This window comes from Gadus morhua, chromosome 7, assembly GCF_902167405.1.
Source record: "Gadus morhua chromosome 7, gadMor3.0, whole genome shotgun sequence".
In the NCBI taxonomy this organism is placed as follows: Eukaryota; Metazoa; Chordata; class Actinopteri; order Gadiformes; family Gadidae; genus Gadus; species Gadus morhua.
The window spans coordinates 19,383,635-19,407,112 of record NC_044054.1 but is presented as its reverse complement, the minus strand read 5'-3'; the positions used below and the strand labels follow the sequence as shown (position 1 = coordinate 19,407,112).

At 41.4% G+C, this 23,478-nt stretch overlaps 2 protein-coding genes across 3 annotated transcripts in view; both read right to left on the bottom strand.

The window, feature by feature from the left end:
* Positions 1-11,160, bottom strand: part of uvrag (UV radiation resistance associated gene) — a 73,591-nt gene extending 62,431 nt beyond the window's left edge. The window contains exons 1-7 of the mRNA XM_030360381.1: positions 11,053-11,160; positions 10,296-10,797; positions 6,846-6,963; positions 6,034-6,068; positions 4,996-5,157; positions 3,955-4,029; positions 3,617-3,702 (exon numbers count right to left, since the gene is read on the bottom strand). Of these exons, the coding sequence (XP_030216241.1) occupies positions 3,617-3,702; positions 3,955-4,029; positions 4,996-5,157; positions 6,034-6,068; positions 6,846-6,963; positions 10,296-10,400 (581 nt within the window). The 5' untranslated portion in view covers positions 10,401-10,797; positions 11,053-11,160. The remainder of the gene's footprint in view (positions 1-3,616; positions 3,703-3,954; positions 4,030-4,995; positions 5,158-6,033; positions 6,069-6,845; positions 6,964-10,295; positions 10,798-11,052) is intronic.
* A 304-nt stretch (positions 11,161-11,464) lies between these two features.
* Positions 11,465-22,680, bottom strand: dgat2 (diacylglycerol O-acyltransferase 2). Of its 2 annotated transcripts, XM_030360380.1 has the most exons (9): positions 22,367-22,680; positions 21,010-21,092; positions 20,336-20,464; positions 19,205-19,312; positions 18,675-18,745; positions 15,153-15,357; positions 14,456-14,630; positions 13,391-13,593; positions 11,465-12,935 (listed from the first exon to the last, which is right to left on the bottom strand). In XM_030360380.1, the coding sequence occupies exons 2-9, from the start codon at positions 21,032-21,034 to the stop codon at positions 12,781-12,783; spliced, it is 1,071 nt and encodes a 356-aa protein (XP_030216240.1). In that variant the 5' UTR covers positions 21,035-21,092; positions 22,367-22,680; the 3' UTR covers positions 11,465-12,780. The 2 variants fall into 2 exon arrangements, with proteins under 2 accessions (XP_030216240.1, XP_030216239.1); XM_030360379.1 differs by lacking the exon at positions 21,010-21,092 and having other exon boundaries at positions 22,367-22,679.
* Positions 22,681-23,478: the final 798 nt, after the last annotated feature.

The following is a 23,478-nucleotide window of genomic DNA, read 5'->3' as shown; positions in this document are numbered from 1 at the left end:
TGGGAGTATGGAAGAACGTGTGGCCGGATCTTCCAGCTGTTCGTCTCGCTCAGGCGTGCCGGGTGCACTTGTCAAACAAATGTGCACTAATGGCAACAACTCCACGGGGTAAATGATTGTATTCTCTTGATATTCAGCAGCCATTATTCAAAAATAATAGGGTCGTACCTTGTTGAAGAGAGCAGCAAATTGCCCCATTCAAAACAATCTTAAGAGACGTTTTGCAGCAACAAAGAGGGATAATGTCCTGGGAATATATACCTCCGCAGAGGAAATAACAGCCCACCAAACTGGAACAAGAGTGGAGACCTGATAGACAGAATCATAATAAACATCTCATTCCATCTCGGACTGTATCTCATCATAGAGGAATGTCAACACATTAATCCAACTGTTCCCCTTACAAATGCATTGTCTCCTTATCTTTGAAAGTTCACAATATGTAAGGGGTAACCGTTTTCTTTGTTATTTTCCTACAGTGCATGTGCATTTATGCCTCGTAGTACAGAGGCAACCTTGCGATACTGAGCCATGTCTACTGTGTTCCCTCTCTTACCTTTCACAACAAGTTAAAGAATAGCCGTTTAGCTTTTTCAATTGTCGTAAGTGAATAACACTTTTGACTCCTTTCCAGCTATGTTCATGAGTTAGCAAAAAAAAAAAAAAAAAAAAAAGGAATATAAACTTTTAATAAAAAAATAAAAAAGAATTTGCAGGGGCAAATCCTGCTGGTTGATTCTGCCAATAAAGGCATTGAACGACATGGTAGCAGCTGATGTCTCCGTGACACGGACCAATCAGAACAGCAATAACAGAAAACATTTAGTGTTACAGCATTGACGGCACTGACCCGGCGGTATGACTTCAATGCTCAGTGATATGTTAGAGTGAGGGCCATATTGGTGGAGTTTCAGCGGGTTACCCTCCCTCCTTCAGCCAGCCGGAGGCAGGGGAGAACCCTGGCAGCCATCTAATGAGAAAAGACTTCCCACATACACGCATCTTCAATGTGCATTCATGGTAACAAAAGGATGCAATGAAATGCCAGGGGATGTGGGTGAGTGGCAAACGTAAATATTTGAAGATACATTGAGCTCCGGGGAGTGGCACCTATGCTAAATCGGCCACAAAGAGCTGTGAAACCATGAGATTCGGCCTCCCAAAGCCAGGCGTACGGTTCTATGGAGGGGGCGGCATCTACAATCGGGCCCCATGTTTAAATCAGCCAAACAAATACGCAGCCTATGTTAACATTACAGACATTATTCAATGTCAGAAAGCTAGCGCATAGTTCCTCTATGGCCTCGTTCAACCTAGGATCCCAGGGTCACTCAAGTGCCTCCACTTACGGGCCACTTGAAGAAAACATTGGAAAAACACATTAGGACCCAGAGGTGGAGCAAAAAAAGAGCTTGAATAGGCTTCAGACCAAGATGGAGTGCTCTGCGCCTTAGTGGTGGACGGGCTTCACAGACGGAGACAGCAGTCAGGGAACCCCTGGTGGATCCGTCCCCATGTTCCCCCTGACCCTGCTCCCTTTCCACGTGGGCTACTCCCAACCCTGTCATGACTGTGGCCGTGAGAATAGGGGAACGTCTCTCGGATCACCAGCACAACAGGATCGCCTCACTTCCTCCCAGAGGCCCATTGTTGTGTCGAGCATAGCAACGCCGCGTTGCCTTCCAGCTTCGTGAATCAGGTAACAAGAGTCTGTTGATGGATGGTTCGCCTCTCCTCCATCTCTCCATCAAAGCCTGTTGTCTTTTGTCGCCCCACGTTGCCTTGTTGTTGAAATAGCCCCCGGGGTCTTGTCAACAGCACCAAAAACAGAAAAGGTGTTCATTCGCTGACAAATTGCCATCATTAATCAAGATCCCTGCGTGTGTCGTTAGCAAGAGAGGTCCCATCCATTCCTGGCATAGCGTTAAACCAAACCAAATAGCTTGTTGCCCTGTGCACTTAAGTAAAGAGCAGACCAGGACTAGGAGTCCTAGAAGGAGCGTGGCCATGCCTCGCTGACTAGAGAAAACAAAATATACTAAAAATACATTCATATTAAAGGGATATCCCAGATCTTGGAACAAAAGATGACCAACTACTATATTCCATCACCAAAACAAGGCCGAGCACCTTATTGCTAAGCATGGATAAGATACTTTAAACCACCATATGGATATATTCCAAAAAGGTAAAAGCAATAATATAAAAAAAAAAAAACACTATGCTAAACAAACTAGCGCTTGGAGTACACCACTCGGTCTAGGAGTTCAAGCTCTTAAATAAACTTTAACCCTGTTGGCCGGGAGGGGGGTAAGGCGGTACAGTACTGCAGGTAAACGACGTATCTGATGAGTCCTTCTGCAGTGTGGGATCATGAACCATGAACATGTCAGTGTGCTTGGACAGGATGCAAGCCAAAGGAAACATATACAAATGGAGAACGAGGGAAGATAACGTACAGGAAGACAGAGAGAGAGCGCCGTATAGGTGACCCTAAGATGAGGAATAAGCGAGAGGGAGGTTTCAGAAACGCTTCCATAGATTTCGACAGGATCCGATCACTGTAAATCTAGAACGCTAATGAGGCCCTAATAATAAAATGAGCCGGAGCAGAGGTCATAAGAGTGGCGAGGATGACAGGGATGATGATGATGATAATTGGACCGGGGGTCGATCTCCCCTCGGTCATCCGCATCGGGCTCCCCGCCCCCCCCCCCCCCCTGTGCATTAAAAAGCATCCGGGACGAGGGGAGAAGATGCCCACCAGCGGGCTGGCGGCAGGGCCCTCCTCTCTTACCGCGTTCCCCGAGAGGACGAAAGTTCACATCAGGAAGACATTTCTGTCGTTCCCCTAATTTGCCTTCCGAGGAAGGAAAGGGTCGAGCCGAAGGAACTTTACAATGAGCTCTAATGACGGGCCCGCCGTCCTCTCCCAAGGGTTCCAGTCCTCTTCCTGGCTCCCTGGTTCCACGGCCACTCGGAGGTAATTGGATGTGGTGGGTGATGTAATGTGATAAGGCTGCTGTTTTACTGTGCATTTCCCCCTCGGGGATAGCCCTGGTGACGCCGTAAGTAGTGTTTACATTCGACCGCATTGATATAAAATTAAGAAAGAGGTCAAAAAAAAGAACCAAGGCCATGTTTGTCAACAAAGGCCAGTAGCAACTACACCATATATATCTAAAGTTCTTGACATCATCTCCTCCTTGTGGGATAAATGTGGATTTATTTTTGAGTATTTTAACTCCCTAGAGCAATAATTCACAATCAAAAAGCTAATCCTGACCGGTGATGACAATGTGCTTTTACTTTGGCTGCATTATGGTCATATTATCCATATTTATGTCTTTTAACTTCCAAGAAATACAGAGCCGACTGCAGTCTTGGCAATTCGGAGGCGCTTTGGAGGAACCCATAGAGTACAGGGACACTAGCTTAGATGTTAATTCCAATGGCACCATCTAGTGGACAAATTACGTGGTTGCTTCGGAAGACGCTGTTGAAACTGTATGTTCCCACAATGGCACTAGTTCATGTGAGCTACGAAATGAGACGAAAAATGCGTGATACATAAAGAGGATGTGACAAAGAGAGAGAGGGGGAGCAGTGGGTTCACCTGAGCAGGGAGAAGACGCTGTAGGAGTTGCGGACAGAGTGCTGGTCCACCTGCAGCAGGCTGTGCTTCTTGCGTTCCGACAGGTCCTGCAGCAAGACAACGGCTCAGTGGTTCATGTCCCGGACAGTCCTAATTTAACCTTATTCCATTAATACAGTAGACATCTGTATCTGTATATCTGCGTGTGTGTGCGCGTCTGTGTCTTTGAGTGTGTGTGTGTGTGTGTGTGTGTGTGTGTGTGTGTGTGTGTGTGTGTGTGTGTGTGTGTGTGTGTGTGTGTGTGTGTGTGTGTGTGTGTGTGTGAGAGGCCCTTGTAGCGATAGCACCGGGGCAGTTACCTTATGATCAAGGTCAGCTGCGTAGTAGCCATCATTCAATCCAAATATAATCTCATTTGGACTCCTGGAGCGAATCTGTGGACAGACGAGACCATAGGCATAATGCAGAAAAGGCACAGAACAAAACAAAGAGAACAGTAGGACCGTAACATATGGCTCTGGCCTCGGCTCCTCGCTTCACTCTCTCAGATAACATGGAAATACAGAAAAACACATGTTCCCTTCCAGACATTGTAGGCAACTTGAAAACCCTCCATTAGATCCACTTATTTCATTGCACCGCAACGAAAGATGCCCTCTCCCTCTTGTATGCTGACGGCTTGAAGAACATATTTCCAAACCGCTGACTGGGCGGATTTCTGCCGCTCTGCCGTGGAACGGTTTCAACGGTCAGCTGGCGTGAAACGCACTGGGAAAGTGCTTTGGTCAAGCCTGTCATGGATCTGGCAGGAGCCACGCGTAGGGCTCCAAGGCTGGGCTGTTTGGCCGCTGCTCCTCACTCTCACCATACAAAATCTGAATTAAAGCCTTAGAATACAATGTAGGAGTCATGTGCACTGGGGTTTTGTTAGCTCCCCTCTACCCATACCATCTTGTTCAAACCGCTGTTGGCTTACTGTTTGACCTCATGTTAACGCATAGTTTGGATGGCTGACGGCATTGCCAGGGTTACCAGCGCCAAACAAGGTAGACCGTTTATTAATATCCGGATAAATACATTCAGAGTAAAAAACTGTTACAATGACCTTGAAATCTTAAACTTGAAATCTTAAAAACCTTAAAGTTATGCCTCCGTCAAAACAAGTGTAAGTCTGTGACATTGGGAAAGAACTTCCCAAGAGTTCAAACTAATTCTCAGCTAAGTCTGCACGCTCCAGCTTGTTATCATCACCCTATCAAATTCCATGTTGTCTAATCCAACAGGGAAACATGTCATCTCATTGCATCACATGCTCCCCTTGGAATGGGTGTGATTTTTCCTTTGGTTCTCCAAAAAATATCATCTTCTTCATCATCACATGTACAGGCACTGGAGCTGACCTGTTGGCCGGTGTATCGCAGGCCGTCCAGGTTGACCTTCCACTCGATGAGGAGCTGGTACTGCTGGAGCTGACCGCCCCAGATCCTCACCACGAAGCACGACACTGACGTGTCCAGTAGGTCAGGCAGCATGCCGAAATCCAGGCTCCGCCACGTCGGATTCTGACGTACACACACACACACACACACACACACACACACACACACACACACACACCAGGGTCCAGAGGGATTGGATCAGACCCTATAGCTACCTCTGTGCCTTTACAATCTACATGAGCACTGACAAGTCCCAAGTATTGGGACTTGTATTTCTCTGAATCATGTACAGAAGTTGAAATGCAATGGGGATTTTCTTTTTCACAGAACAGTCCACATATCGACATAAGAAAACAGATTGAAGCTTTGGATGCATCAATATACTCAGAATGTCATATATGAATTTGAATTGTAAGCAATTAATGATGGTATTGTGAAACCTGATCTTCACAAATTCACTTGTCCCCAACCCTCTTACCATACATCATTATAATGTCACATGTCAATTCCTGAGTGATGCTTTCGAAAAGCCCTTTGAGACAGAAGAAGAAGAAGAAGAAGAAGAAGAAGAAGAAGAAGAAGAAGAAGAAGAAGAAGAAGAAGAAGAAGATAACAGGGAAAAGTAAATCAAATAAAGAGAGGTTACATTCACTCACTATTGGGAGTGGGCACCATGTGTGTGTGTGCGTGCGTGCCTGCATGTGTGGAGGAGTGCAATAAGCAAGGAAAAGAGCTTATGTCAGCTGATGACTGTGCATTTGGCCTTGCAGTAATGGCCTGCTGATACTGTAGTGCAGGAACAAAAGGAAGTGTGCAGAGATTGCACAAACAGAGGGTGAAACAGCCGGAGATCAAATAACATAAAGTTTACAGTTGGGTCACACATGATGAAACACAAGTGCAGAGATTTGTAAGGGAAGAGTAGGAAGGTTAGAGTCGCCATAGAGACAGGCTGAGTAGCTCATGGTTTTGTGCCAATGATGGTTGAAGATAACTTACCAGCGAATCTCTTATGATCTCACTTTCATAAAAGTCTGCAAAGAAAACAAGAACATTTTGGTTAAAGAGAGGAACACTTATATACATTCAATGCATTCCTTGCAATAGCTCCTTAGAAAGTTGTTTTGACAGTAAGGATAGCAAATGGGTATCTGCGTCAGAAAAAGTCATCACTCGAAGGGCATGACATAAAATAACACCAACTTCTTTCATCCTTGTTCAACGTGATCAAGTCCGTTATACCAACACAGCTTTTCCTTCTAGGAAGGCATCACAAGCTTCAACAGCACAATCCAACTTGTGACTAGCATAGAGAGTGACCATGACATTGTGTTTCCCCGAAATCGATGGCTGTGAACCATTTCTTAGAACTTCTTACAAGTGACCATTTATACAAAAAGACTGAATCCTACTACCCGGAGATCAAAGTGTTCACAGAGCACCATTATAAACTGATGCTGTGAAACATCGCTGTTCAAATTTAAAAAACGTTTGTTGTTCAGCATCAAAATGTGAGATAGAAACATCTACGATAAGTCATTCGGCTCTTTGTTCCCTAAAAATATTAATATATAAATATAATGTATAATGCAGTGACTTCATGTCTCCATTGTCATGCGTGTTTTTAACCATGATCCTTATGAAGATGCTATAAAATAACCTTGACTTCAAACTTGAAACTGGTATTACATGATATTCTTCATAAAGCCATCAGAGACACAAGCCACTACACAGAGATGTAGTAGAGAAAGAGAGGTCGAGAGAGACAGAGTGACGCAAAGACCCATAGAGGACAGGGTGTATTGGGGCACCTCTCGATATGCGGTCTTCTATACAGAGGTGGAGGGTGAAGTAGGTGTCAAGCAGTGGAGACCCATTCTTGTTGACGATGTTTCTGGCAGCGATGCTGCGGAGGTGGCGTAGTCGTCTCTGTTGGGCAGGAGCAGAGAAAGGAAGAGTCATGGTGGGTGAGGGGGAGGTGGACTACAGCAGTATGAGATGGATGGAGACTTAGCGGGAGGATAGAGCAGCATTGTGATTAATATCCCTCCCGTGTTATCAAGTAAGGAAAAGGGTTCCCCCTCTGTTATTTGTGATGCCCCCTTGCCTATGTAATCCTGCCGCTGGGTCTGAGATGATTTATCTAGAGGAATGTCACAATTAGGGCCGCTTTATAATATATATTAATCTCCAGGTATCTCTTAGTCATTAGAAATTTTGTCTATAAAATGTGATGCATAACAGCAAATTTCTGTCAACTGACTAATCTTGGCAATCTTAATATACCATGAATAAAAATTCCATTCAAAGTTCGCAGAATACTCACACTTCGATTCTACATTGTTAAAAACAGGCGTCTTAAAGCAATCATTTCAAAAAACAGGGGATGGAAGTTGAAAAGGTGAGACTACGGGGTCCTGACATGAAAGAGTGAATTCATTTGATACAGGAAAAACATCAACAATGCAGCCCTCTCCAGGAAGGCAAAGAAAAGGCAGTCCTTTCAGAGGAGGTGTAGGTTCTTCATGCGTCGTGCAGCCATAGCTCCTGTGTGTTCTACTAGTATGCTGTGGACAGTTCTTGCTGTTCTGGAGATAGCATCAAGACTGATAGGTTCAACTAACACAAATGTGAGGAGATATGCAATCTGGAGGTGTAGGAAGAGAAATGGATGGAGGAAGGGGGCAGGGGGGGGTTATTTTCTGTTGACAATAACTCCTCTCACCCATGTATGTATAATATAGGCCCATTAAGGTTAGGCCCTTCCCCAAGTTATCCTGGGTGATGAAAAGCTATATTGGAACAAAACAGCCGGTCAACTATATTGACCAAAAGGTAACAGCACCAGCGGCCAGTGTCTATTTATATTCACTAGTGATTTTTAAGAAAAGCAAACAAAACATTGCACATCATCTCTTGCAAACACTTCATCAAGGCAAGCAGATATCTTTATGAGACAGCCTATTTATCTGAAACCAAAACATAAAAGCTGAGTCACCAAAAGTACAGACAAAGTATAGTGTATGTGTCAACGTCAAGTATACCTGGCAAACATTGACCTTAAAGAGGTAGGTGCAAAACAAATGTCAGCAAATGTAAATAGCCCTGCAGATTGTAGGCCTAGTAGAGATATATTAGGATTTAGCTAATTTATTTCCATTCATTTGAAGCACAAGATCGACCTCATAGGAGTACCACTCCTGTAGAGTCTCACTAGTGGCACGCTATACTCTCTAGCTACAATTGTTTTTCCACCGCCAAGACTGTGATCCTAGACATTCATTTGCAAAGCAATGAATGCTGATTTGCAACTATGACTTTCTCGTGTATAGTGAATAAACATTGCTTGAAAAGCAATTCCTGTGCTTCCGTTAAGAAATATGCAATTCTCAAAATCTGCTTGAAGAAACACCTGAACTTTCGCCAAATTCAGCACAAGGTGTGAATGGTGGACTGTAAAGTGTTAATGAAATATAGACTTGCCAGAGTGGATTTTAGGACGGTTTCCATGTGTACTGTTGTCTCAGATTGACAAAACACAGACGACAGCAAAGGCCCATTTGAAAAGCTTAACCATAGGGTTTCCTTTTCAGTTAAGAAAGTCAAACGCTGGTCCATTGATTGTTATGCTTGCAGAAGTTGTCGGAATTCTCACAGTTCCAATCACATAGTACATGCAGCATTGCAGTTAAAATAACCAGTCTATACTGCGTTCCAAACTGAAATGTACAACCAATGTTAAAAAAGAATATGTAATAACATAGTCCATGGTGCATACAAAGAGTAAATGGACAGAACAGTAACATTGCAGAGAATGGTCCGCTTCAACGCCATTACTGCAGATTTATACAGCATCTGACCAACATTCTTTACCAGCAGACCCTCACTGCAACGACCGGCCACCATTCACTCGCTAAATCTAAGTCATGGGATTCCCTATAAGATTAAGGGCATTGGAAACAAAAACCCTTTGTACTCTGTTAGGAGACTTCCAGGCAGGGTAAAGACAAAACACAGACACTGTATACTGGCCATTTGTCTTATAGGTTGACTAAGTAGCCCATAGGTTATGATAGTTTTTTTCGGTTAGAGATTTCCAGCATTCAATCATGACACACACACACACACACACACACACACACACACACACACACACACACACACACACACACACACACACAAACTATTTACCTTTTTACGCAGAAGCTTAGATAAACATTCTACTTGTCAATCTTTGTTTGATGACAGGATGAACAGTTCAAATTGACTTTACCAAGTAGGCGAGTAAAAACAGATGCAGACCCTTTTTTAGCGAGATGAGTTGGTCCACAAGTAAGTTATTTCCCAGAACACTGTCTTAAACTTTATATGTTTGGATTTTGTGATTACATTATTAGCCCTTCTGAATATGCCTTACATCAGCATACTGCAATCCTGCATAAAGTAATACAAAATGGCTCATTTTTGAAAGGACAACGAAGAACCATCAACATTGTATTGTCAGCATTGAAAAAATATTGCTTTAAAAGGTTTACTTTCTGAATGTTATACAATTGGAGTAGGAAGGAAAATCCTCACAATATCTTTTTAATTATTGCACAATAAGGCCCCTAATCCGGTGTTGAAACTGGTACAAAGCGGATTACAAGGTAGCACCATTACAACCACCTTATAAAATATCTTATATGGCTGCCTACATCCCAAACTCTTAACATCCCTGTTAAAGGGAATGTGAACACTACGAACCACACCAGAACAACCAATTAACTTAGTGGGGTTTTGGTATAAGTCTGGAATAAATATTCAAGAATGAATGCTTTCTAATTCATTTACCAATTGATGAAACCTTGACTTCCACAAGTCAAAGGGTTCAAAGAAACCATGGAACTGGTCACCTGAGCTTGATGATACATAACGTTATTCCCAACTGCTGCAGAATGAACTCAACTCAGCTGGAATTGGCAGTGCATTTAATCCGTAAACAATTATGAGAAACTAGAGTAAACATGGACGTGGAGCGGGAGCAAAGCATAGTAGAATCATGTGTCGTTGAGAACAACGTTGCACATGATACACACATGACAGTACCAAAGCTCGACTGTTAGCTACAGTAGCTAACTAGCCATGTTAGCTACCATAGGCCTGGAGTTGTTTTATAATACGTTGTCAGTTATCAATGCAACACATTTGAGGTGACATGTAATGGCCTACGTGCACAGCGCTCATACAGCATGAAGTTAGGACCATGCACATAACGTTACCTGCTGGGATGTGAGTTCTACATGCAGTGCTCGGGTGGATGAAACTCCGGAGTTAGTGACAGCTGCAGCGGGGATAGCAACATCCCGACCGGTGATGGAGTTCATCCTCCTATCGGCAGCTAGCGAGTTTGCTTCATTCAACAAAATATCCCATCGTTTGCATCTACTACAATCATTCAATGAGTGTCCTATGCTTCAAAGCTCCAAAAATTAGTGTGCAGACATTGTTTTTTAGAGAGAAAGTAGTGTTGTAGCCTAGCTGTCAGCTAACCAAGCGACAAAAACAAAGTAGCTATTTTGCTAGTTGCTTCAGAGTTCATGTCCGGTATTTTGGTAGAGAGGCATCTAGGTTTCTGATTGGCTCAAGACAAAGTCCGTCACACGAAGTCTTTAAACCTTGTGTTATAATTGGTTTGTTTGGCTGACGGCCGCTTGGAAAGGGAGGGGCATGTATGCATATCTGTCAATGCTGGAAGGAGGAAGTCGCACGGGACAGCGTGACCTGCAGGTGACACACGATACACAGTGGGTATTGTAGTTATAATTACACGGTATTAGGGAATTTAAAACAATGGAAAGTGATAAACATCCTTTAAAGTATGAATAAATATCCACATATCTGATAGAATGTACACGGAAAGATAGAAATAAAGAATAGAGATACATGATATTTTGTCCTCCACTAATTCAGAATCCTAATCTGGATTGTCCTCAAGGAGGCAGCATTCAACCGAGCAAAAGAGAAAAAAGTACTTACAAATGTATTTAAAATCGGAAATTCCCTGAGCTTCTCGCCAGACCACTGAATATAAATAATATATATGTGAAATGTAATATGTAACGGAGTTAAAATTTTAATTGTGATTATGTTTAAGTTGTGTCCGTGCTGGTATGTTTGTTGGTTGTGTGTTGCCATATCTCCTTAGAGCGGCGTTGCCATGGGAGTGAGGTAGCTGCAATATATTTTGTTTATTGAGGAAGACATCCTCTGGGGGGTATATTTAATGCAGTAGTCTTTTAATATACCAACACCATTTTATGAAGACATGGGTGCGTCGTCTTCTGTTTACAGGCTTCCTTCAAAATAAAGAAGAAAATATAGATCCCGTCGTTGTTCTTAAGTCCTTCACTAAATGACAACCGTTACATACATATCAAAAGACAACACATTTTTCAAAACATAAAAAAGTTTAATTTAAATATTATCAAACAGATTATGCAACCATACAGAAAGGCCTTTCGAGGTTTATTGCTTGAGATAATGATGCACATGGATTAGACACTTGTGTCCACTGCTCTCTAGCAGGACACGGTCAAAGTAATGAGAACTTACTTTTCAGATTACACAATTAGCATCGCTTGCAGAACCTGTCCTTAACACATACATGCTAATTTTCCCCTCCAAAATATAAAGAGACACTTATTAAAGAACGACCAACAGCATAAACCATTCGAAAACAATTCCCTGAAATTAGCAATGGTTACACTTTTCCATCAATACTTCCACTTTCTTTAATGACTGAGGTTTGAATCAAGCTTAAAGACCTGAAGGTATGGGAACATTGAGTGACGTCTCTTTACACACCAGTCAGTCCCTAAAAGGACAAGAACGGGATGGGATAAAGAACTGTTTAGGGAAGGTCTTGTATTAAAGGCATTTTTAGAACATGACAAACAAAAACAAACATACAAAAAAGTGCACAAGTGTTTTTTAAGGAAAAAAGCAGAAATCCATGTCTACCTCGAGTCTTCACAGAATACAATTAATACTTTCTGGCAAATAATCAAAACATCAAAAATGTTTGGCACTTTCACAACATGAATTCACTTGGTTTCTACCTTCACCTACTATTATTATTATTATTATTATTATTATTATTATTATCGATGCATTAAGTAGGAACAAGTAGGATCTTTGGCTCAATTAGAGTTTGGGTCTGTCCGCCCAATAATAAGAGGGGTGACTCTTTTTGCATTGCGTTTGCATAGAAATTGGATCTCGAGAGGAGAATTATATGAATGCATCAGTGAGTAATACAAAAAAACAACATGGCACTTCATGAATGTTTTGAATCTGTTAGCTTGTTGCTGTTTTATCGATTATTGGGCCTGCCAGGACCAGGTGTTCCGCCCCAATCTCTTCTGATAAAAAACTGCCTTAAGAAAATAAATTCGAACAATGATGGACCATTAATGGCAGTGTATCATCTGAATTTGTCCTCTTATCAGATAAAGACAGAAGGAAGAGAGCACACACAGAATACCATTTTCAAGATGACCCAATTCATTCTACCTGCACATTTCTTAGGGACAAACTACCCTCGCACTGGTCCAGGTCGAGACCGAGTGTCGGTTTACAAACGTAATTGTTTTGTGTGTTTGAGTTTGTGGTCCGGAGAGAATCAATCAAGGCACATGAGTGTCTGGTGGGGGCAAAAGGGATTGTATCCAACGTCAGGAGCCCCGGGGGGACCAACAACCCTTCTCACAGGATTTCGAGGACATCACTCTCTTTGAGACCGAAGTGGGTCTTATACTTGTCGAAAAGACACTGAAGGGATTGGATGTACATCGCGTGGTACTGATCCACCACATCTGGGGTCGGCTCCTCGACTTTTGGCACTGTAATAGGCTCCCCGACTGGTGAAAACAAAGAGTGAAAGTGTGTAAACAGAATTAATCAACAGTAAAAAGAAAATGTGCATTAGTAGGAGTTAAACATTAATGTGCCCTTGAGGTCGGACAGAGTAAATATTGACAGTGTGGATCTTCTGCTGACTGCCTTAAATGGGTGCTTGTAACATATAAAATTGGCCTTTTAAATTACATTACAGAATGAGCGCACATTTGAAAGCACATTTGACAATTTTGGTGGTCTTTCATCTATTTTTTCATCTATTAAACATTTTGAAAAAATTGTACGCATATAGGCATGGCGGGGAATAGCAGTATCCGTATTAGTATTAATAATAATTATAATAATATATTCTATTTGAAGCGCTTTTCAACACACAAAGAATTATAAGGCAGTGCTCTTCGATTAGAAAGTAGACAAGGGTGACGATAACCTTCAAGCATTAACACTTTGAACTCACCAACAGTAGTGATGGGTTTGCAGTAAGGCACAATGCCCCAGGTCTCTGCCGAGAAGAAGCTACATCCGTGGAATAGACAGGGGGCAAAGCCCACAATCTTCTGCATCTTCCTCTGCACCAGCCTCCACCAGGAACCTTCCTCAAAGATAATCTGCTGGTAAGCATCATTCTCCCCAAATGAGTATACGGGAACCAGGTCCGACCTGAGGGAAGACCACAGATTACTCAACAAAGCTCTTTGCAATACTTGGATAGAAGAACAGTTTTTTTTATAGATGACTTTGGTTCATACAAATAAAATCATATAATAAATAAAGACTTTATAACTTTGTATGTATTCAAGTCATTCTCAGTATTGTAACTGTAGTGTAAAAAAAAATAGTGTAAAAAAATGTAAACTTTATATATTAGATACATTTTCAAGGAAGAAAAACATCCATAATATAGTAATATTAATAATATTGTGTTATAAAGGGTACCCTTTTTTAAGGACATACAAAGTAATACATATGTATGATGTCTAGTACCTGTTGAATTTGAAATTATTTTCATACTTTACTGGTTTTGGATAACTAAACTTAATTGACCCAAATCCCCTATGTGATGACTTATTTTTCTTATGTTGGACTGTAATCCTAGTTATGAATGAAAATTCCCAAATCTAAAGCCTCTTTGGAAGAGGCACTACAAGATAATACAGAACCTGAAATAGGACCCGGACTCATTATGGGAAAGGTTCCCACTGGCTTGCACTGAATGTTTACATATGATGTTAACTAGTGGACTTATAGTTCTGTTTATGGGATTTAGTCAAAGCTCTTTAATAATTTAGCTCAATGTAAGGGAACATGCACATTTGAGTCAGGATTAAAAATGTTCTCATTATGAAACTCATATAAGCTTGAAAACCAGTTTTCATAATGAGATACTTATTTTATACATTCCTAGGCATTGAGTATTCAGTGCATCACTGGTATGTTGATAAATAAAAAAAAATGATATAACTTCTTAATTTTCTTGACTACATTATATTTTGAGATGAGTGCATGCTTTTGCCAGACATACCCTTTCTCGAGAGCTAATCGGACGAAGCCCTTGCGTCTGCTCAAGGTGACAGAGTTCTTTCCTGGGGCACACTCCAGAGATTCGGCTGCCCCTCCGACTACGATCACCACAGCATTCCCTGTGCCGTTACAAGTCAGCAGGTAGTCTATCGAGTTCTTGTTCACTGGGCAGATGCCTGTAGAGGGGGGGAAAAACAACAACTGAGTTTGTAATTCCTTACTATGCACAATTATCTGCCATCAATCCTGCAACTCCCTAACCTCACTATCCTGACCTAAAACTTTGGTCCCTTATTGTGTCTGGCACTGATAAAACATTTATTGTGTTTCCCCCGCTTCATCTGATTATTTATATTGTCCCTTTATTACGTCTAGTCTCAACTTGTTCCTCAGACGCAGCAAAATAAATACAGGCCTGTGTATGTTAGTCCTTAAGTTCCCTTATTGTGAAAAACTAACTTCAAAAAGTAGCTGTTCCTTCGTTAAACAACCACGATGAATTAGGGCCTCAATATAACCTCAATTGATTATACAGTAAAAGATAGAAATATTGCAGCCAAAACAAACTGGGGAAAAAAAGCGTAGCAAGCTTAGATAAACAAAAGCCATTTGGCTGTGCAACAGGCCAAAGCTCAACCGTTGTAATGCAGCTGCAGTCACCGTTATCAGAAGTTTAAGCATATAAATATCTGATGTACCTCCAGACATTAGGTAATCTCGAAGGACTGGGAAACGAAAGTTGCCAGCAAGCGTTGCCAGGGACGGCTTGATCCCTGGGAATTTCTTGGAGAAGCTTGTGGCCTCGGTCCCAAAGTTGCAGAAAGCACCAAAACAAAAGATGCCGTGGGGGTGGTATCCAAAAATGTAGTTCCGGCTGGGCAACAGGTCGTGGGTCTTGATCAGCTGAAAGACAAGGAGGGGGGGGGAGACACACAATACGTTTAAATTATTTCCCTGTAGGGTTCGCAAAAGTTAGGGACTATCGGTTTATGTGGACAATGATTCAGTAATCTGGAACATTCTTTGGATGTTTGGCCCTGACAAAGTAGTCAAAATAATGCTGTGTGTTCAACCTTCATTTCAATCTACAAATAATAAAAAAGCTTTGCGAGAACCAGGAGGTCCAAACATCTTGTACTGTGTAACAAAAGACAACCAACCTAAGTTAAACACGACCATTAGGAACATAGCTAGTACACACAGCTAGTTCTTGTGTAGTCTAGGATTTGTTAACCAGTAGTAGGCAAACAATTTAGTTATGTAACCACATTAGCTGATGAGATTACATCCCAGATCTTCACAGAGGCGACAGAGGGGGGACTTGGCAAATAGAAAACGACATTGGATTCAGCAACATATGCCATTGCCAGGGAAGGAAGAATAGGGCATGGACAGCATAACAAGGGTTGTGCAGCCGGGACAATCACTGATATATTCATGTCAGCATAAATTGGTTCAGTCAAATTACTATTTTCCAAGTCAAATTCTAAACATTTCAATTGGACATTATTTAAACACTACAAAATCTGTACAACACCAGATAGGGTTATTAACATAACCTTTCAACACAGCAGTAGTTTAAAGAAGAAGCCCGAGCACGAGTTAAGAGAATGATTTCATCAACGTACTCCAAGTTTAAACACAGCCAAGTAACACCAATGATTAAAGTGCAGGACACTGTGGTGAGCAAGGTTCAAGGTTCCTGCAGGGAGCACATCTCACGTCGTCATCAATTGGCCAACAGAGCACATAAAGATCCATCCATGTGTGCACTGTCATTTTGATACTGTGTGGAATGGGGAGTGAATGTAGTGTCCAACACTGGTCTGATGAAGAAGAAAAAGAGTATGGCATTTGCTGTATTTTTATTCATGATTCTACTTGTTGGCGTTGGCCATAGTTAGGGGTCTAAGCAGCGAAGCTGCTTGGTCCCCTATTGTTTCTGTAACGTGTTTTTTTTTCCTCAAATTCTGTAAAAGTCATACTGCAGCCTATACCGTGGGTCGAAAACTCTTGAAATTTTCAGGTATGGTTACCAATAACCCCCACCACCCATAAACCCAAATTTGTGGTACTGCACCCAAAGGTGGCGCTAATGTAAAAAATCATGAATTAGGCTTATTTCTCCTCACCAGAATGACCTGGGGTCTCATTTATAAAACTGTGCGTGGGATCGTTACTAAAAATGTGCGTACGCCCATTCCACACTTGGTATTTAATTGACATTTGATTATGTGTTTACAGTGTCACATAAAAATATTATGTTATTGACACATGTTGGACAGATGCTTTATTCCATGCAGTCGCGCCGTCAGTGGACAGTATGGAGTGACGGGATTAAATATAGAGATTTTTTTTTTATTTCTATTCTAAGGAGATGTTTCTGGAGTTATAACTGAGAAATAACGCAGTTGATTTAAATTATTCTGATTAGGATTTAACGCATGATACGGGTTGAAATTAAATTTATGAAGGGCGATGATAAAACATAATCGTTCTTCTCACTCTACAATTCTTCGGTCTGACTTCAGTTCACCACCACACCATCTGTGTCGCCAATTCTCCTTTTCCTCCAAACCATGCGTACGCATGGGTCAGAGTTTGCTTAGGGCTGCGCACATTTTCCCGTCAAGTTGTTTTTTTATAGATCACAACCTTGGCGTGGAAAGTCACGTACGCCAATTTCAGCCCCCATTTTGCCTATATGACCTTTTTGCTATTGTATAACTACCATACGGCTATCATTCGGTGGAAACCATTAACAGTGCAAATTTTCAGATCTGTACTCCCTTAAGAAAGACATTAATTCTCTTGTGAAATGTGTGCTTGGAGTTTTCTTGATGTTGTGTGCTTATCAATAGACATTTTCACCATGTGAATGAGGCTTCATGCAGTTCAGGAATGGCAGAGGCTTGAAAGTTCGAATCCTGATAAGAGCATTTTGAACAAGCTGAACATGACATTCTGTCATCTCTCATTTAAGAAACATTTAACAGCACCTGAAATTCATAAGGCAATCAACATTCCGACTCCTCGTCAACCATTTTCCTTCATAATTAACTCTGTCATATTTATATTTCTTCCGTTAGTGTTCCTGACCTCAAATGTTTCATTTCCCCAGAAATTCAAAGATTTTTCAGGTATATGCTTTTAAGAAAGCCCTTAATTCACTTGAGAAATGTGTGCTTGGAGTTTTCTGGATGTTGCGTGCTTATCAATAGACAATTTGACCATGTGAATGAGGCTGCAGTTCAGGTTTATGGCTTAATGGGATAATGCCTTGTACAGGTGATCATTAGGTTGAGAGTTCGAATCCCGATTAGGCCATGCTAAACATGACATTCAGCCATTGCTCACCTGAAAGCCGAGGCACAGTATGACATTAAGTGGAACGTCTTCATCAACATCTTTCCTTCATAATTATATGTCATATGTATATAACTTCCTTTAGTGTGTTCTTGACTTTTAATTTTTCTCTGATCCCGTTAATCACCGCTTGCGGTTATATTTATCTATAGCTTTTGTTTGACTAAGAATTGGCAGAGATTTACAAATCACCTGAAATGCACTCGCAACCTTGACTTGTGCCTCTGTCATTTTACTTTAAATAAACAACAGTTGGGATTTGAGCCCAATTCAAAAAATAGTCATGCTCCAATAGACACGATGTCCATGAGACTGTGATAATGCTTCTGTGCACAGGTCGATTTTATCTTCTACCTCAACTCAAGGTACAGAGAACAGGCAAAGAGGACATAATACCAGCTCAGCACTGCTCCTATCAGGCAGGACAAAGTCTAGAACTCCCCATCAACGTCAAGCGGCCCTAATCAACTGGGAGCCAGGGGCCGCATGGAACCTGCAGCTGATAAACGATCCAGCCCTTGATTAGCTGATGAAGCATTCATGCCACGCCCGGGTGCCACGCACAATTGATCCATCTTTTTATCATAAAAACCGACAGACCTTTAGATATAGTTAGCATTAGAACAGGACTATGTACAACGTTTACACAATTTACCTATGGGTCCAGTTCAGGATGGTGTTTTGGCATATTTGACTAGTTTCTCTCTTGCAATTAGTTTCATTTTTTTTCATAATTGGGGTAGGTATATATTAGATTTAATTGCACATAAAATTGAATCATAGATTAAAAGGTGTGTTTCATGAAAATACACTGTAAACCTACTTAACTTTAATTGGGTTGTGTCTCAACTTACCCTGACTGGAAAGTAGTCTCTGAAATACGTCCACACGGTCCAGTTTCTGACCCAGGAAGACCTCCTGCCACCTGAACAGATGAATAACGTTAGTGACTTTGATTATGTTGGAATGTCCTCTGTCGTATTAAGTTTTATAAAAGTATCATTAAAGTGACACAAATAGTCAAATGCACACAATAGACACATTTGCATGTTCATATTCTGAGCCTGGAATACGGTGCAAACAGATACTATCATTTTAGAAAGCATTACGATATACTAGCAAAGAAAATAGTTGAAATCATACAGATTACATTTTTCTTCAGATTAACTGTTATGAATGAACTGATAAGAACCAGTTATTGCACATCTTTTTTTGGGGGTCGTTTTAAAGCAAAAAAGCAGCCAGAACAGTTATGTCTTACGTTAACAGTCACATGTGCGAGGCGCGAACAGCATGGTCAGATGGCAGGCCATCAAGGCTTCCATGCCAGTGGGTATGGATTTAGAGATAAACGTCATCTGTCTCGACGTCCAAGGGGTTTTACCTTGCTTCGGGGTGTTCCAGTCAAAGATGAGCCAGGCGGTGTACATGGCAGCGATGAGCCAGCAGTCCGTGCAGAACATGTAGATCAAGAGCACTGTGGCCGAAAGACCTGCAGGCAGAGGGACTCGTCTAAGAAGCTGGTATCGAAATACTGTCAGGTGAAGATGCATACCCTGTACGGGGTCTTCGGTCTCCCATGAGGGAAAGAAGTGTGATCGTCTGTTTTAAGTATGACGTGCTGACTGGTGAATTTGCATAACGTCAGGTACTGTTTTAGAGGATTTCTTCCCTCAGTCAAAATGAGGATTGAAAATGTTTAAAATCTAAGAAGAAATTAAATGGTGTCTTTTTTTACAGGCACCATTTTAGTCTGGTTTGATTAATATAAACTGATTCATGGCTTATAATATATATATATATACACTATAGTCCATATGTAACTATTGATCATCATAATTATTTTACTATTATAATCAAGCCATTATGATTCGACCATTGCATAATGAATGGAGGAATGGAAAGTCAAATTGCTTAATTCTATTGGTAGCCTTTTTGTGTGCTGAGCATAACTCCATGGAGAGGGGGGCGGGGGGTAAGAAAAGCACAAATTACAGCATAATTATGCATTAAGCTTACTGCATTGACCTCGTTATTTGGAGCCTAACGAAAACAGCGTTCAACACAGCTAAAGATTCCCCAGGGCCCCTTGCATCTATAGTGGGAAAATTATATTTTCACACTACGTATAGTTTCTTTATAGTGTTTACCATTTGGCTCCATTGTAACAATATTGACCTTATATTCTTGAATAATTTATACTTAAAGTTAACCTTACTTATACTTATTATCTAAGTGAACTGAGACTAATGTTATTGATTACAGAGGGATGTCTGTCCGAGTGTTCTCCGGTCAACCCTCTGAGGTGTTATGAATACCAAAAGGGACAGGGCCCGGAGCCTGCCCCCCACCCCCTGCTGACGCGTTTCTCGCTCTACCAATATTCCAACAATTTGGCTGAGATATATATTATATATTTTCCACCATAAAGACAGCAAGAGAAACGGAATGTGAAAATGGAATTTTCCCACTACACACCAACACTGAAGACACACAGGTAAACTCTTGCACTCACCCAGGGCCAGGAAGGAGATGACCCACTGGAGCACAGAGATGCACTGGAGATGCTTCTCCATCTTGGATCTGCAAGGCCAGGGAGGAGAGGGCAGGTCCTGCAGAACCGAGAGAACACTGGATCCAGTGCCTAGAAACACACACACGCACACACACACACACACACACACACACACACACACACACACACACACACACACACACACACACACACACACACACACACACACACACACACACACACACACACACACACACACACACACACACGGGAGGAAGAGAGATAAGGAATAAGGAATGAGATAGGGATTGTACAAAACATGAAAATCACTCCTTTGTGAAAACATTTAAAGAAGAAAAAAAACGAAAACAACATCAATTATACTCTTAAAAAGCCAAGTCACTAAGACAGAGTAATGGATTAAAGCTAGGACCGACAATGACCACACAAAAAACAACACAGGCTCTATGCTTGTTTCTTTCTCAGCAACTTTCATTCTTCACAGTGTAATTGCATTAGACTACAGCCTAATCAACGAGGTTGGGCGGGGGCGGGGGGTTGATGAGACAGATGACACAGACAACAAACACACACACAACACCGTGGCAAGCGCCTACGTCACGTCCACCACAGAAATGAAACCACAATCCTGCGGCACCGCTATACAAACTCACCATAACCATCCAACTGTCTCCCCATAAACAGCAGGGGACCAAGGTAAGAACTCTCTTCCCCCTCTTCAGTCAGTGACTCAGTCCTCATACAGGCTGCATGTGAGGAAGGCGTCCCACATTAGATTCACGAGAACCAGAGAAGCTCACAGCACAGAAAAGCCAATAAAGATGGCCTAAGAGACCTGATCCCATTTGTAAATAATCCGAACAACATCATGGCTGAAGGCTAGAGGGTTTAAGTCCTCACAGGGCCATCGATGTTTGGATCGCTTCCAGTCAATGGCCGGTAGGGCGGGAGATGCAATGACCACGTTTACCTTTGGCAGTTGGGTAAATTCTTACAGGAGAGAAAAGCTAGGCTTACAGCAGAAGTTTGACTGAAACTGTAAAATCAGTGCTTTTTTGTATTGTGTCAATATTACTTCCATCCCTTACACTTTCTCAAATGAGCCAGACCCAATTCCACTAATTTGAGTTGTGGAATTTCTGCCAATATCGGTGTACCATCTAGGATTATAGGAGGAACTTTAAGAATTCTACAGAGGTGGGGAAAAAGAATCAAATAAGTCTTTATTTTCAAGCTGCTGTCCAGCAGTACAGCCATTGAGTGCAATAACAAGAACTTTAGTCCGCCTTCGCTCACTTATCAGAGGTTCACTGTGTCCATGTCAATAATCAAAAACCCATACACAAACACGCTTACAAAGTCTAAGCAATTCATGCGGTTCACTCATCAATAAATGTACAAACTGACAGAATTCAACAATGTCCCAGGCTTTCGGATGATCACTCCGAAAACATTAACAGTAGAATTTTCCAAAAAGAATAATCACCCTCATCATCATATTGATTAAAAACAGAATGAGAGGTAAATCCACCACCTACCTCTACAACTTTTAAATTGTTCAACTTTTTAAGTAGGCCTAGACAACTATTCTGACTGAACTTCAGTTAGGATAGTGTTGTTGGTTTTGATTGTATTCAGTTACTGAATACAATCAAAACCAACAACATCATCCATACAATTAAATTAAATTAAATGAATCTTCCAAAAAAAGAAAACCTGCCAGGCCAGTAGACTGACCAACGCATACATTATTATCCAAGCTTTGAAGGCAAAGTTTTTAAATCAACATTCTGTCTTGAGAGTGGCACATAGCTCAACAGGAACCAGATCAACGCAAGAAATGAACACGTTCGCTTACTTTTCATTTCCAAAAAGAAAACAACAAAGAAAACAAAGCAATTTGACTCAATACATGCATCCATAACAATGAACCCCAAAACATTTAACATGACTGGTGCGGTAGAGCATCACACAACGGCATGTCTTACAGTAATCACTGCCGAGTCTCACCTTTGACGACACCCGAATAGGCAGCCAGAAGCGTCTTCATGTCTGGAGATCTGAGTGAATCGATGGCCAAAAACTGAATTGTTATCTTCTGTTGTGACGTGGTCCCGATCTACAGCTCCCCTGTCATGACAGGCTTCTTCAGACTGCAATGAATGAGCGCACTAGACAGACATTTAATCTGAGTTGGGGAGGAGCAAGGGGTGAGCGAATCAATCGCCAGTATGTGAGCTGCCCGCAGAAAGAATTAGGTGGATGCCAGCCAAGTTCAGGGATCGATCGGGTGAATGTTTCGAAGGAGTCCAACCACTGTAGCGGCTAGGTCGGTGCAGCTGTATTTATCGAGAGCACTCTCAGATGGGTGTGTGTCAATTGATTGTTATCTAATAACCGCACTTTGGCTGTATTGTTATGATTTTTCTTTGATACTTTGGAGCAGCCTACTTGGATGTTATGTTGTATTGTCGGAGATTACCGTCATTTGCATATATTTCCATTGAGCTGGTTGCAAAATTTAAATATAAAACACACTAATGTAGGGGTATATATTTTATTTATGTAGCCTAATATTAATAATACGTAATAAGGCCCGCGTTCAAACCTATTAAATGACATTGAAGTGCTCTCAGAGTTCAGGGATGCATGAGTCTGGTCAGCTGCAGCTGCGAGTTCTCCCGTTCTTCCTGGTCGTTTTTTAAGATTTTAAAATTTGTTATGTTATTTGTTATTACTTGGATAATAGAAAGTTCACAAGGCTTTTTTCAAATATAATTATATACAATATAATTATGATGTTTATATAGATATTGTAAAATATGTTATATTATCAGCCAATGAATAGGCCAACATTGTAAAGTGTAAAAAAAATCCCCATTACATAAGAAAATTAAGACTACTTATGTTTAAAGATAAGATATACAGTAGGACGTCTTGAAAACGTACTTTCACCTTTGCCTTCAAAAATAAGTCAATAATATCCATTGCTGGATCCTGTGTGAGTGCTTGCATGCATGCGTGCATGCGTGTGTGTTTGTGTGTGTGTGTGTGTGTGTGTGTGTGTGTGTGTGTGTGTGTGTGTGTGTGTGTGTGTGTGTGTGTGTGTGTGTGTGTGTGTG